The 14,615-nt window shown below is 36.5% G+C and overlaps 1 protein-coding gene across 2 annotated transcripts; it reads right to left on the bottom strand.

Moving 5' to 3' along the window:
- Positions 1 to 53: 53 nt before the first annotated feature.
- On the bottom strand, positions 54 to 13,151 carry LOC132033260 (uncharacterized). Of its 2 annotated transcripts, none has more exons than XM_059423185.1 (14): positions 12,896 to 13,151; positions 10,292 to 10,433; positions 10,059 to 10,192; positions 9,105 to 9,143; positions 8,922 to 9,014; positions 8,718 to 8,834; positions 8,035 to 8,130; positions 7,410 to 7,523; positions 6,706 to 6,759; positions 5,212 to 5,259; positions 3,996 to 4,146; positions 3,069 to 3,234; positions 1,192 to 1,261; positions 54 to 905 (listed from the first exon to the last, which is right to left on the bottom strand). In XM_059423185.1, the coding sequence occupies exons 2-14, from the start codon at positions 10,371 to 10,373 to the stop codon at positions 648 to 650; spliced, it is 1,422 nt and encodes a 473-aa protein (XP_059279168.1). In that variant the 5' UTR covers positions 10,374 to 10,433; positions 12,896 to 13,151; the 3' UTR covers positions 54 to 647. The 2 variants fall into 2 exon arrangements, with proteins under 2 accessions (XP_059279168.1, XP_059279169.1); XM_059423186.1 differs by having other exon boundaries at positions 10,059 to 10,187.
- Positions 13,152 to 14,615: the final 1,464 nt, after the last annotated feature.

Raw genomic sequence — 14,615 nt, 5'->3', positions numbered from 1 at the left:
TCTATCTGCATCCATTTTGCCACGTAGCTATTGTTCTCCAAATGCTGGAATAGTAGGGACAAATGCTATGTTGATAAGGTAACCAATAATGTATGACAACATAACAAGTTCAGACAGTAAAACCCTACCACTACCAGTATCTCACCCAACAGGACTGAACTAATGTTTAGGATAAACTGAAAGTGTAACTAACAAATATTCCCTTCAGTCCCACTCTGTCAAGAACTAAGATGGTCCATCCTTTTCATAGCCAAAGTTATCAATTCAGTACTTGAAACTAGGATCATCAATACTCTGAAGAATTATAAGTTCCAGCATGATTTGCTGATTCGAAAATGTAATGATCTCGAGACACCACAAAGTTTGAAACATCTCCAGGGGGATGTCACCTAAAAAATTGGTATGAGTATCTTAAAGGCCCAACAAAGAACTAAGAGCGATTCATCTTCCAAAAAAGGAATGGCGGTTGAATCTTGTATATTATCTAATGTCTCTTGACCTTCAATCTCATACTATACTATACTATGGACAAGAAATTCTTATATGCAAAAGAGGAAAAATGGGATCCCATTAAGCCTTTCTGCCTGGTTTAAAGAAGGTTCAGTCAACCTCCTATGATGTTGGTAGGATCTATAACGTTCCATAGTCTATACACTGTGACCATTTGGGTCGAGTAATTTTTGTTCGTCAGTTGGCTTGTCAATCGTGGAGAGTTGAATATTTGGTTTAGAGTTCATTTTATTCCACTCATTCTCTACGCGGAAGAAAGCCCACTGGAAACGACGGAAGATCTCAAGCGCGGTTATTGCAAACACAGTGAGATAATTGTGTCGGAGATGGGAAGAAAGCTTGTATGTCCATGTGCATCGCAGGATGAGGTTGGTTCCAATTACCCAAAAGTAGACCTGCAAGTTCCAAACAGTCAGAGAACTACACCCTCAATACTTAACAATAAAGAAATTTTGTCAGAACTGCCAACTTAGAGACAATATCTATGCAGGATATTAAAATGTTGGTCAAAATAAAGGGACCACCAATAGAATCATCGAGTTCTCCCTTAACTTTTCTCTAGAGAACAAATGGCAATGTCTATAAATTGTATTTCACAATAAACTGGTAAATTCACCAGCCAGTACAATGAACTTAGAAAGTTATGGAAGCAGTGGTGATGAGCAAAAGGCATAGGCTTACCCATTTCCGCCCGTATAACAAGTATGATAATGCATGTGGTCTGCTGAACTTGAATATCCGAGTGAAGCAACTAGCAGAAAGAAGAAGTATATTTGAGTAAACAGAAGTAACAAGAGAACAATCTCAAAGACTCATCTGATAAAAGACACTCCTGGACATTAACTGGTGGACAAGGGAAGTGGTATTGTGGCAGACAATTATAAAAGTGTGATTAAAGTAAAAAACATGGGAATTGATTTGTGCAATCCACTTCTTACACATCCACTCCAAGTCATAATTTTAACCATGACTGATTCACCCTTCCTCCTATAACCCTTATATCTATCTCCTATAATATCTTTGTAACTGACAAATCCCCGAGGTCAAACTAGCAAGGTTTGAAACTCCGCAAACAATGAGCCTGCCCATTTATCCTTCTCCACTTAAATAACGGGTTTTTTGTTTCATGTGACGTGCGCCTAAACCGCACATCGAACTGGGTTCTTACCACTGAACAAAGCCCTTGGGGCCCATCTTCTGTAGTTTCTTCGTCTCACCAATCCCTCACCATTTTCATTTCATGTGGAGTTTATGCTTAAAGGGTGATTCAATTAAGAAACAAAATACAGATCTGATACGAACTTTTTAGTTGTAGCACTCTTTTTTCTTTTGGTGGTGGTGGACTGGTTTGGGGGGGGTGTCAAGTGAAGCATTTGTTTTCTTCAAAATTTCTTGTTTGTTGGCAAAAGTAGCACACTTTTACTCCTGTCATACTCAATAACATGCTGTAAAGTTCAACTCTAACTTCAAAATTGTCATTCTCTCTTTGTTTCTCTTATGTACATATTAGTGGTGCCCATGTTAGCTTGTGAGCAACCCCCGTCCAGTCCATTAATACTACTTCCCAGATAATCAAACCCACAAATGTTGGAGCAGATGACTCATACCAAGTGTTGTAGCTGGGTTTGCACCTAGGATCTCTAGGTGGTTGGTTCAACCAATCGGGCATCCCCTTGGTGACAACATTTTCATAGTCTTATAATCTTTATTCCAGTAGCTCTGTCAACTTTTTTTCGATAAGGTAGTATCTTTGTCATTTTTGCTTCAATTTTCTTGTTACAACTCTTGAAAACTGATTAGCCTTGACCACTTATTTTATTGTCTGAGTTTGTGAATTGTATATGCTCCTAAGATTACTTACTTGACGAATTCAATGAATAAAACATAGATTTCAAGATTTTATAATTTATTTACTCATTTACTATTTTGGGTTTATATAATATTTTGTCTAGAATTATGAAAATAGAAAGAAAGGAGGCATCAAGAGAGATAGACTAAAAGTATTACTGTATTAGACCCAGTGATAAGAGTAGAAAAGTGGAGTGTACAAATCGATTTCCAAAAGACTATGCAAAATAGTACAGACTAGAGAAGCTTAAGAGTGATATTTTTTAAGAGACTACCCTATCAAATTTGTAGGAGTATGTTTAACAAATTCACATTAATTTGTTGCTCACAACGTAATAAACATGTAATTTAAAATGTGAAAAGGTAGAGAAGTTTTTTTGAGGTAAAGGTAACTTTGGAAAGGTTGAGAAGTTGGTTGAAAGGATGTCACATCAATAAAAGGTGGTACTTTGTTAAATTAGTTTTGACTTGTTAGAGGAAGAATTTTATCATTTAAGAACAATGTCAACATTAGGGCTGCTAAAATATAAAGCATGTCAGTTGAAACAGTTGGAAGACAGCAAAATCAAAGAAAAATATAGGACCAAATCAAAGTGTGACCTGGATGAGCAGTAACTGGGTGCAAAACAACTAAAGCATATTAGTGCCACATGCAGTCCGAAAAATTAGCTAAAGCTCCGAAGAATTAGCATGACAAAGATGTCACTGACCTCAAGTCCCAATCTCTTGTCAGATCCCAATAGAATGAGTAGAGAGAGTTCACCACACCGGAAAGAAGCCATAAAGGACGATACATATTAACCCAGTTGTCAGGGAAGACGTGATACTTAAGGGCTGAGAGAAATATCACAGGTACTGCAGTCGAATATTTCAATGCTGAAATGAAATGTTAACGGCAATTAGCACTATTAAGTATTGACCCAATGTTAAGCTGAAACATGGAAAAGTAAAAAGCAAGTTGAAGAGAGAGAGAGAGAGCTTATGTGTAAAAATCACGCTTAACAAATGAAGAACTTGGAATGTTACTAATTTTCGTAGGGTCAACAATGAAATGGACTAACACTATAAATTATGTGAGACACTTCAGTCTTTTTCCTTTTAGGGAGCAAAAGATGTAAGCATAGAACAAAACCAAGACGATGAAGAACAGGATAAGTACAGCACTAAAACTTATCCTAAACTATTCATCATCCTCTGTTACTCCATTCTCCCAAAAATGCTGTTCACAATGAATCAGCACAGATTTCTTCCAAGTCTTCAGGCTTTAATCTTCAAATCAGCACTAGAAATCCTACTACTATTTAAACCCTCGAGGCCAACCAGTTTCCAGAAAATGTCAGCCCACCAAACGAGCCTCAAAGCCAACCAGGTATTCTTAGTTCCACAGCTAAATGAAGGCGTAATCTCCCCACTTTCCTTCATCATCTCTTCGAGTTTTAATCATGGTTAAAAGACTGCTAAAATGCACTATCTATACAGAGAAATTGTTCCTTTCAAAGTCAAGCGCCAATGAAATAATCTTAACGAGAAAATATAACTGAAAACCAATCGAAAACGAAGATGCTCGCTGCATTTACCAACAAAGCAACTCACGCTTTCTTAGCAACAAAAAGGCAAAAGAGAAGACAGGAATTTACCATTCAACAGGGTAGTCTTCTCTCTAGTATCCTTATATTGCCGAAGACATTGAAACAGACGGAAAAGATAAGGCAATACAAGAACAATGGGTATTGCAACAGCATGACTTCCACAAACAGAATCAGCTTCAAACCATGCAATGGTAGCAACCTGCTTATGTAATTCGTTATCTTTCAGGTAATAGAGCAAGCATTCACAAAAATCTACTAGTATGGGAAATTCTAAAAGATTCTCTATGGTCTTGCAGGATCACTGGCCAGTAGCCATTCTTTAGGTGCATTTGCTTTAGCTTACAGAGGCAATAGAGTATTAAAGAAAACAAGATCATATTAAGCGGAAGCAAAAATCTCAGAGACTGATTAGTGATTACCTACTCTTAGATGTACATATATATTATATATCACTGAAAATTATTTGTAGAAAATACTGTCCTAACACTTTATCAAACCCAGGGAAACCGCACTCTTGTCAATTATAGAACTTATTTCAGAGGGAGGTCAATTCAGCCAAATCTACACCTTTTACATATCGAAACAATAATAATAATAATAATAATAATAATAATAATAATAATAATAATAATAATAATAATAATGCAGCTAAATCTACAAACTGAGCAAATTCCACTAATTTGACTGAGAAACAGAATGGAAGGATCAGCTTTGCATAGATGTCAATCCAACGATTCTGCTAGATTATTTACGAGCCCTAAAAGAACAATTATTTCTTGACTTGAGTGGAACATAACAAGAAGACAGTTGGTAACTTGGTCCACCAAATATTTCCTCAACTTCAGACTATAAACACTGCACAGATACTGATCTAAAGCTGCATTTTTTGTTGAAATATCAAATATTTGTCCACTGATCATAATTTATACATAAATAGACAAGTGATGGGTGGACATAATTTTGCAGCAGGTGATGATGTTAAACGTGCATCATAGCTAGAACGACAGTGATTCAACTAAATGCAACACTTTTCTTTTTTTTTTTCAAAATCATAGATCCCCAACTCCGCACGGACCAATAGTGGTGTTTCCCCCTCGGTAACTAGAATACCGAACTTCATGTGAGGTGCAGGGTCTCTTCCACTAGACCAACCTCTCTTGTGATACCACTAAATGCAACTTGTATTATCAAAAAAAGAAAAATCTAGCAACGTTATGCAGTTATCCTTATTCTCACCAAAAGGATAGGATAGAAAGGTTCTAACCTGACGATGAACCATTCTACAGACGGAACGCTCCAAATCTGAAAATACCTGCACAAAAGTATGAAAATATTGGGCATTGCCACACCAGGTGACAGAAGTTATACTTTAACACTCTCTACGTGACCTACAGCAATAGGTATCACACAAGCACGTGAAAATTTGTACATCTACAAGGCTTTGATCGCCAAATGTGTAACTCCATAAAAGAATCAATACCAGGCTGTAAAATGGAATAGCTCATCTTTTTGTTTTTTGATAAGGTAAATGGAATAGATCATTTTTAACTCGCCTAAGTTTCATTTGGTGTACTTATGAGGTCCCTATTTGTATAGAGGATTGATCTCTTTTGTTGAGAAACGTTTTTTGGTGTAGGTTCTCTTCTTTTTGGTATACGGCTTGTACACGGGATTCCCCCAATTGTCAATAAAATTATTTACCTTATAAAAAGGAAAACTTGGCTAACCTAGTCAGACAAGTATATATGAGATTGATTTGACTGGACTCACAGCAGACAACTCATAAGAGCTTAAAGTTCAGCATCTAAAGGACAAACTAAATCTGAGAGCAATCACTCTGGGAATGGATCGTCAAACGGGGTTGTAACGGGGTAACTTGGTCTAATGCTTTTCTTCTGGCTCAGCTGACGATACAAAGAACAAGGAGGTTCAAGGAGGACCAATTGTTTTGAGAAAGAATTCAGATGAGTATATAACCCATGTTAATGCTATGGGCAGATAATAAAGAATCACTTTAATCTCGTAAGAAACTATTGCAAGAAGAGGATGAACTAAGATGACAGAAAGTTAGAGAAGCTGGCAACTTTTGAAAGCGGTAAAGGACCAAGTCTCAGCGCATTGAGATGAGAAAACTTCTGAGTTTCTTTCTTTACTTTTGGGGTTATTGTGGTTTACTCAAGAGTCAATACACTGAACCCAAGACTAGCAGAACCTAAAGTTAGATCAGTTCACTGCTTCCATGACATGAAATTGACCTGCTCAGGCGGTAACATCTTCTCTAAGCAAAGCCGTCAAGATATTTCATGAGATATCAACCAAGAATTTTGCCCGTCTGCAACGATGATGGTCTAACCTGACCAATGCATTAATATGATGATAAATCTGAAGTCAGAAGTTTATGCAGCTTGGGATATGGTCCTATAGCACTCCAGTAGGTAAAATCATCATGAAATATGGCTAAATAACAATATCACATACTAAGTACAAATAAGAAAAATGAGGACATGTTTATGATTTCCAAATATGTTTCTCCAAGCTAGTAATGAACTAATCCTAAGAGATAGATTGACATAGTAGATTGTATCGAAAAGAAATGTGTGCTAGAAAACAAAAAGAGATGCATAATCCTACTTATGAAACAAAATGGTTTAGTTGTAAATATGAACTAAGCTATCTGTCACATTATATAAATATATACATGCACTAATGAGTTATGTGTCCTCTTTTCTTTTGGGGTCAAGAAGAAGAGGATGCATACCTTGGACATAGAAGTGAATATATCAGCCAGAAAGAAGTCAGCAAATGATATTGCCTGCATCCACAGCAAAAAGAAACAATTCAGGATGTCAGACAAATAATAATGTGAACCCCTCTACCGAAATTAGCATGACGTATTTAATTTTTTACATTAATTTCAGGAGTCCTTGTAAGCATGATCCACATGATGATTAGAATTTTGAATGTAAATGGTTAATCATCTAAAAGCTGCTTCACAATATTACAAAACCAACATGGAAATGCTCTGAGGCAGTAAATATACTTCGAAAAGTCAAAAAAGAACATACTTTAGGGGAGAAGGAATATTTCTTTCCGCCAAACCAACCAGATCTATATGGAATGATGGGCATTTGAGACAATGGAACTCTATTTAAAAGATACCCAGTTCTGCCAATATCAGCTATTACTAAAGTACTCAATTACTTCAAAATTCTAATTAAAATGCCAGCCAAAGTACATGAAAATTTGTAATAACCAAATAATCACCTATGTTGATATTAATGGTTTCAATTGAAAGAAAGTGCCATAAAATACAGGAATAAGTAAATTACGTAAGTTTTTCAGGTAAAAATATTAGAGCTTCATATCATATTGATTTTGAAATTGAGTGATCAACAGGGCAATTTTTATGTTTAAAAGTCAAAAGTATTTCTCAATGTAACCATTAGATTAACACAAACTTACCTGGAATGGAAAAACTATCCGCCAAACAGTCCTTAAAAAAAAGTAGCGAGATGATAAATAGAATATATCAAATGGAAATATCAGAGCCATGGCAAAAGCAGCATATAAGAGCACCTGCAATGACATAAGATCCATAAGAATAATAGAAAAGAATTATCACATTTACAGGACTTTTGCGGCACCTGGCCATTAAATTGAGTGATTACACTAAAGATCAGTGAGACTTTGTTACAACAATTGCCCCGAAAAATCAAAAGCATTTGGCACAGCTTTCAAAATAAAAGTGCAGAAATATAAAATTTCTGATGCCAAATCTTCTGGTTAACCAGAGAATTAGAAGTTTGAATCCTTAACAGGATAATACTTCTGCCTCAATGCAACTGCAAAACTTGAGCATTTTGTTTGACAGTATGACCAAGCTGAAGAACTTGATTTTGAACTCTTCCAAGCAAACAGAAGTTGGGCAGTCATTTTGAACCAAAAATGGTCCTCTTTCCTTTAGATAATTTGATCAGAAGCTTTTCCAGGAATCAAGAGTTCAAAACAACAGTTCAGATTGAATATGACATAAATTGGATAAAGAAAAACCGTTAACAATTAAGTGGAAAAGAAGCATCTATTACACTGGTTGAGATGCAGCCAACGAAACTTCTCCATGTGAGTAGAGATAGAGATAGGCTGTCATGCTTGTCGGCACAATGATTGTCATCCAAGTTGCGCACTGCATTATCAAGGGACTTTTAATATATTTCTATCTGTACGAGGAAAACAAAAATCTAACAGACAGTTCAAAGAGAATGAAGGATGCAAATGTCATGCAATAGAGATTAGTTTCTCCTTCTACTTCTTTCCTTCAATCTGATAGGATAGAGGCAAGCATATTGCAGCACTCTCATCAATAATGCTGTCATTTAGACTCACGTACTATGGCTTATCAATACAAGTGACATGATGCATCGCATAAATACAGGAAGATTTGTTTCATACATGACATGTGATCTGATATTTTAACCTTACTGCACTATTTTGAAAAGTCTGTACAAAGTTCACTGAGAAACAGGCTTATATTGCCAAACCTTAATGCTCAAAGTTCCACAGTTAGCATATTGAGACAAAAGTAAGCCCAAATAACTTAGTTAACCATGCTTAAGAATGTAGTGTAAATCCACGTATTGCACTTAAGTGCCAAATGATGTTTTCCTAGAAAGTTTAATGAGCATATTAGACAAAAACATTTAAGTAAAAAATGAGTTGGTTAATAGATGCATTAAGTTGCGAGACTATGGGCTCACGACAAGTGTAAGTTACCTTCCAGATCTCTCTGTGAGAGAGATGATTCTGATCAAGGTCAAAGATTTTAGCATAGTTGACATTAGCCTGCGCAAAAACCCATAGGTTTATGCCCCAAAACCAAACCATCATGGTCTGCAGCACCAAAACCAAATAAATGCAAATAAGAGGAATGTGGCAGAAACGACTATTGCATAAACTAGTACAATGATCTTCACTAACCACAAGAAGAAGAGGGTTGTAATAAAGAAAAGCCTCATATAAGAATAGATCGCGAAGGTTTACGCTCATTCTCATGACTGAATCCCAGCTGATCTGCAAATTAAGAGAAAATACTCATTGAAGATAATACAAATATGTTCACACTGAACCAAGTACATAACCAAAAGAGTTGGTCATACTAACCTTGCAACAACTGACACCCCAAATAAGGAACAGAAGTACCTAAACACAATAACATGCTTACTAGGTTATAAGTTTTCATTATGTTGTATTGCAATTATAAATAATTTGTGTAAAAATTTGTGCTACAAATATATTGCTATTTCCTTTTTTCACTTTCATAGGCTCCAACACAGAGAATAATTTGTCAAACGTTTGTCTTATTCATGTCCAAAATTGCAAATCCAACATATAGACTTTTTGAACTAGGAATGATTGAATCCTATAACTTCAAACTGTCACAAACAACTATCGAACATGTAAAAAAAACAATAAAAAAAACTAAATTTAGATCAGTTCAAACCATATTACAGATCTGAATAACTTAGGCCCCGTTTGGACACGGTTTGAAACATGGTTTTTTTTCTTATAGATATAAAAACCCCACAAATTGTGAAAACTATCAAAACATTCTCAATTCTTATATAATCTTACCAAATGAGCAAATAATAGTTTATAACAAAATTAGCACACTACTAGAAGGCCTTTCTAAAAAATGCAACATCAATTAATCAAACTTTAGTTCAATAAAAACGAAAATTTAACATGAATAGTAATGTAACTACTCTTTAGTATAATCTTCCCACATAAATTAAAAGTTGGTAGACATAAATAAAGGTTGGTGGAAGTTAATGAGATTGGTCAATGATTGATGGGGGTAATTGTTAAAAATATCTACCAACTTATGGGTCTTTTTTTATAAAATATAAACTTATGGGTTAAATTTTATATTTTAAAAAGTTGAAACCATGGTTTCAAACCATGGTTCCAAACGTATGTCCAAACGCTGGTTTGAAACCATGGTTTCAAACCATGGGTTGGCCAAACGCCTACTTAGGCCTGACCCTTGTCTCAAAATCCCAAACATAGCCTAAAGATCAAATGTTCATATACTGAAACTGTCATAAAAGATCACACCTTAAATCTCCATAAAAGAACAGGAGATGGCATTATGGCTGCGGTGCTCAATGGTGTGGTCATACCCTTCATTTCATTGACCTCTATACTATGCAAAAGGGCTTCTTCAGGACTCCCTCCAAGCTCAACCTTACCTAGCAGATTACAACTATCAAGAGTCTATTTTGACATAACCACTGAACAAAATGGAGAGCAAACATCAGAAAGCACATTAAAGGAACAACTTTTCTTACCAATATCAAAAACAACCGGTCGGCTTCCAGACCTCCGTAGATGTGGACTGTTGGCAGGAGCATCCACAAGACTCCCAAACATAGATGGAGGAAGCAGAAAAAATGAGTACGATAATTTAAACAACTAGGATCACCTTGCAACCTGCAAATACAATATATCTAGCACTTTAAACACGAAAATAAATGGAAGACACATAAGGCCAACCAACAACAACAACAACAACATACCCAGTACCAGCAGAATCCCACAATCTGGGGTCTGGGGAGGGTAGAGTGTACGCAGACCTTACCCCCACCTTGAAAGGTAGGGAGGCTATTTTCGAAAGACCCTCGGCTCAAGAGAGAACAAGACAAGACAAGACAAGACAAGACAAGACAAAAAGGTCAGATAAGGACAAGCCTATCAAAGCAATATGAAAATGAGAAATAACAAAAGCGAGAAAGTAATGATAAAACAGTCCGGAAAGAAAGGAGCAGTAGCTACCATAGATAAATAAGATAATCGAAGTACAAGACCCAACAAATATAAGCAAAAATCAAAGGGTAATAAACGAATGAGCAAAACTACGACTATAAGGCCAACCAAAATATAAAATTCCAAAAGGCGAGGGGTGAAAAGAGGAAAGTTGGCAAGGGGATAAAAAGGTAAAACTCATCAATTCGTGAAGAAAATTCACCGGATCATATGAATTGGACTTGAAACCCATCCCCCCTCCCTCCCCCCTCAAAAAAAAAAAAAAAAGAATGGACTTCTGGCAGTCAATGTTCATTAAGCACTTCTCTTAGGAAAGTAGAAGCACAATGGCTTTCACTAGAATGACCGATCGCCAAGAAGTGAAAACAAATGCATGAAAAGAGAATTGTCTGTCTAATTCCTGCTGGGTCATATGAGGTGTCTAACACCAACAAAACCAACTATGCTTTCACCAAATGTAGATGGAAAAATGATGCTCCTCCCGTTCACAGTGGATGAGTTACATCTCTCCCAGTGTCCAAATTGTGCCAGTACTTTGTACCCAGATTAGCTGAGTCTAGTCCTTTTTCATCAAAGGGCCATCTCAATGAATCATTTCTGTCCATCTGTGATGCTCTCTTACCCAATATACCCATCAAATGTAGCGAACTGTCTATCTCCCAATCCTCGACATTTCGCCTGAGTTTAGTGCTCTAACCAGGGGCGGATCTAGGGGTGCCTGGCAAAAAGTTACATTGTATATGTAAGGGAATTTTTTAATCCTTTATGTACATATATAGATTTTGAATCCCCTTAACACAAGACTAGAGGTTGGTTCAGTGGTTTAGGGGACACCTTGAGGTTTCAAGTTCAAATCTCAGGCACTATATTTTTATTTTTCGAACCCCCCTAGTGACAATCCTGGATCCGTCACTGGCTCCAACTACTATCAGTCCTCATTGAGCAATTGTGACCTCGGGATTTAAAGCTAAATTGAAGATACCGGTAACTCTCCTTCTGAGGTCGGCTGTTAAAGTAAGACCAACCAATACTAGCAGGGACTAATTCAACTACTTGCTTACTTCTAGGATTTTTTTCCTCCACTATGCTTGTAGATTGGACTCCTTTCTATCTATTTCAAATCCTCAGCCTTTCTAGTGAGAAACCACCCCGTCTATCCTTATAGAGTTCAGTTTAGTGCTTATTACTTGGTTGGGGTGGAACCTTGCAACATAAGAATTGACTCTTCCTTTCCTATGCTTTTAGTAGACTAAGACTCAGACTAATGAATATATTAGCACTGCAAGGGTAGGAGTATTCATAGTCCAAAATTGTAATACTAAAAGAAGAGTTTGACTTTAGAATATACTTTAAGAGTTTCCATGATCTTCTATTTGACCATCTCCAAGTAATAAATAGGGGTGTTGGGGTGTGTTCGGTATGGACGAAAGCACCGGAAAATGTTTTCCAATTTTCCCATGTTGAAATTTTTGAATAACATTTTCTTTAGGAAAACAAGTTCCTTAAAAATAAGGAAAATGACTTCCCCAGTGAAGTAAGGAAAAAAAGTAGCATTCCACATTCATTGTGTCCTCCTCCCAACCCTCCAACACACATCATCTTCACTCTCACCCCCATAGCCCCCATCCCCACCACCCCACACCGCACCTACCATAGTTTGTCTAGATTATATACAAATGATTTTAGGATAAATATTTTTTACTTACATACCAGACACAAGAAAATAAGTAAGAAACCCACTAATTTTTCTTGGAAAATATTTTCGATGAAAAACATTTTCCTCCATACTGAACACACCATAGGAGTGTGCTCGGAATTCTGGCATTGACTTCTTATAATTTACCATAGACATGAGGAATCAGCTATATGAATCCTCTACAGTTCCTTATTACTTTCACTATTCTTAGCTGGCGTCAACATACGGCACTCACCTTCGTTATCTTTTTATTTGATCAGTAAATAGCAGTTCAATTAATTGCTAGTAATTTACAACCAATTAATAGTCCTCCTTTATCCGGGCATAATAGAAACTAACTCTCCTAGATCCAAGAATGAATAAACAAACTCTTGAATCACACAACAATTAGCACGAAAAAAAAAATTGCTAAGGCACACGAAAGTAAGCTTACCTTGATGAAAGACAAAAATGTAGGAGTGGATCTGATGAAATCGAGTGCCTAAAAGGCCTATTGAGATTCACATGCAAATGTGAATTGCGTTCGAAGAGGAGAAAGAGAGAGAGAGAGAGAGAGTAAAAGAGCTGTCGTTAGGACAAGATCCGGATTGTGGGACGAACCAACAGTTGATAGGCAAGTTAAGGGGATTTTGATTTTGGGGTGGGGTCCGTTGTTAGGAAGTTCTACTTCGGCGTTTTGAAACCCGCGCTACAGCCTACAAAATTTAGAATACTATTGAAATGCTTTTTTAGCAAAGCAAATACTATAGCAATTTTTTAACCAAAAAAAAAAAAACTGACCGGGAAAAAAAATAAAGACCCAAAAAGAAAAATCACATTTTTTTTATTTTTTATAATTGTGGTGTTTAGGATCAACTTGCGTAATTTCACGAGGTATTTGTTATCTTTATTGAGTTCACAAATGACCTCCATAAGGATAGTGTTGATTGTTTGGCCCCGTTTAAATTTAAATTTATGTGTCAAATTTAAATTTGTGAAGCTATAATTAGTATGCTCAACAATCATGAATGAAACTCTATTAATACAACGTATAAGGAATAGAACAACAACTAAGAAGAAGATGAAGAAAGGGATGAGGAGGATCAGTTTTCGTCAGAAGTTTTCCAACACTGGTTACAACTTAGATAATTTGAAAAACATGAGTATAGATTAATTAGAAGTGTCCAACCCGACTTCCCCAGTGAAATTTTTACTCAATTTGGACCATCGGAATAAGGGTGTCATGATTTAGTTTGGGTCGGTTTCCTGGAATTATTAAAAATAAAAAATTACTAATCAAACTAGAAAGTAAATGTCACGACCCGACCTACGGGCCGCGACGGGTACCCGAGGCTGACCACCGAGCACCCCTCATTCTATTGCTTAACCTGTCTTTATGCATTTCTCTTTTCGTTTATAATCGTAAAAAGCGACTTTCATATAGAACATACTACTTATATACCGTAGGCCCTTTGGGCTATCAAAATAATAATAATATACATAGGCTTTCATTTACATAATGACTATGGGACCATACTACCCACACATACGTATCTACGAGCCTCTCTAGAACACTGAACCTATGGACGGGACAGGACCCCGCCGTGCCCAGAATACATGTACACAAAATCATGTCTCAAAATAGCACCTCCGGAATAAAGGAGGGCTTCCGCAACACTGCTGCTAGCTACTGAGAATCTGCACCGTCTTCTCGTCTACCTGTGGGCATGAACACAGCGTCCAAAGAGAAGGACGTCGCACGAATATTGTACCGAATATGTAAAGCATGAGCGAATGATGGAGAAATATAACGTAATAAATGAAATATCATAAGATGGGAGACATTAACATTCTCTTCATAGTACTTACCTTTTTCGTAGGACGTTCCCCGTTCTATTTCGTACTCGTATACATACATTCATATCTTTTACTTACTTACCTTTCATATCTATTCTCTTGTCATACTCATGCTCGTATCCCGTGCTTTGCATATACGTAGCCCTTACTCGCACTTACATGGTATTAGCATATCCGTGCTCTAATCGTCGTCATATACATAGCACACTCGTACTCGTAAAGATGTCATATACTTATCTCGTTCGTACTCACGGGACGTGATGCATATGGCATAATCATACATGTAACATAATCATACTCATGAAAATATCATACAT

The sequence above is a fragment of the Lycium ferocissimum genome, chromosome 10 (genome assembly GCF_029784015.1).
Source record: "Lycium ferocissimum isolate CSIRO_LF1 chromosome 10, AGI_CSIRO_Lferr_CH_V1, whole genome shotgun sequence".
In the NCBI taxonomy this organism is placed as follows: domain Eukaryota; kingdom Viridiplantae; phylum Streptophyta; class Magnoliopsida; order Solanales; family Solanaceae; genus Lycium; species Lycium ferocissimum.
Note: the sequence above shows the minus strand (reverse complement) of the source record. Positions and strands in the feature narration are given on the sequence as shown.

Coding starts and splice junctions, on each gene's coding strand:
- LOC132033260 (XM_059423185.1), bottom strand. CDS start 10,373: ATGTTTGGGAGTCTTGTGGATGCTCCTGCCAACAGTCCACATCTACGG. Junction 7,524..8,034: donor CGTTGGCTGCATCTCAACCA/GTGTAATAGATG, acceptor ATGTCATTGCAG/GTGCTCTTATATGCTGCTTT. Junction 3,235..3,995: donor GAAGACTACCCTGTTGAATG/GTAAATTCCTGT, acceptor ATTTCATTTCAG/CATTGAAATATTCGACTGCA.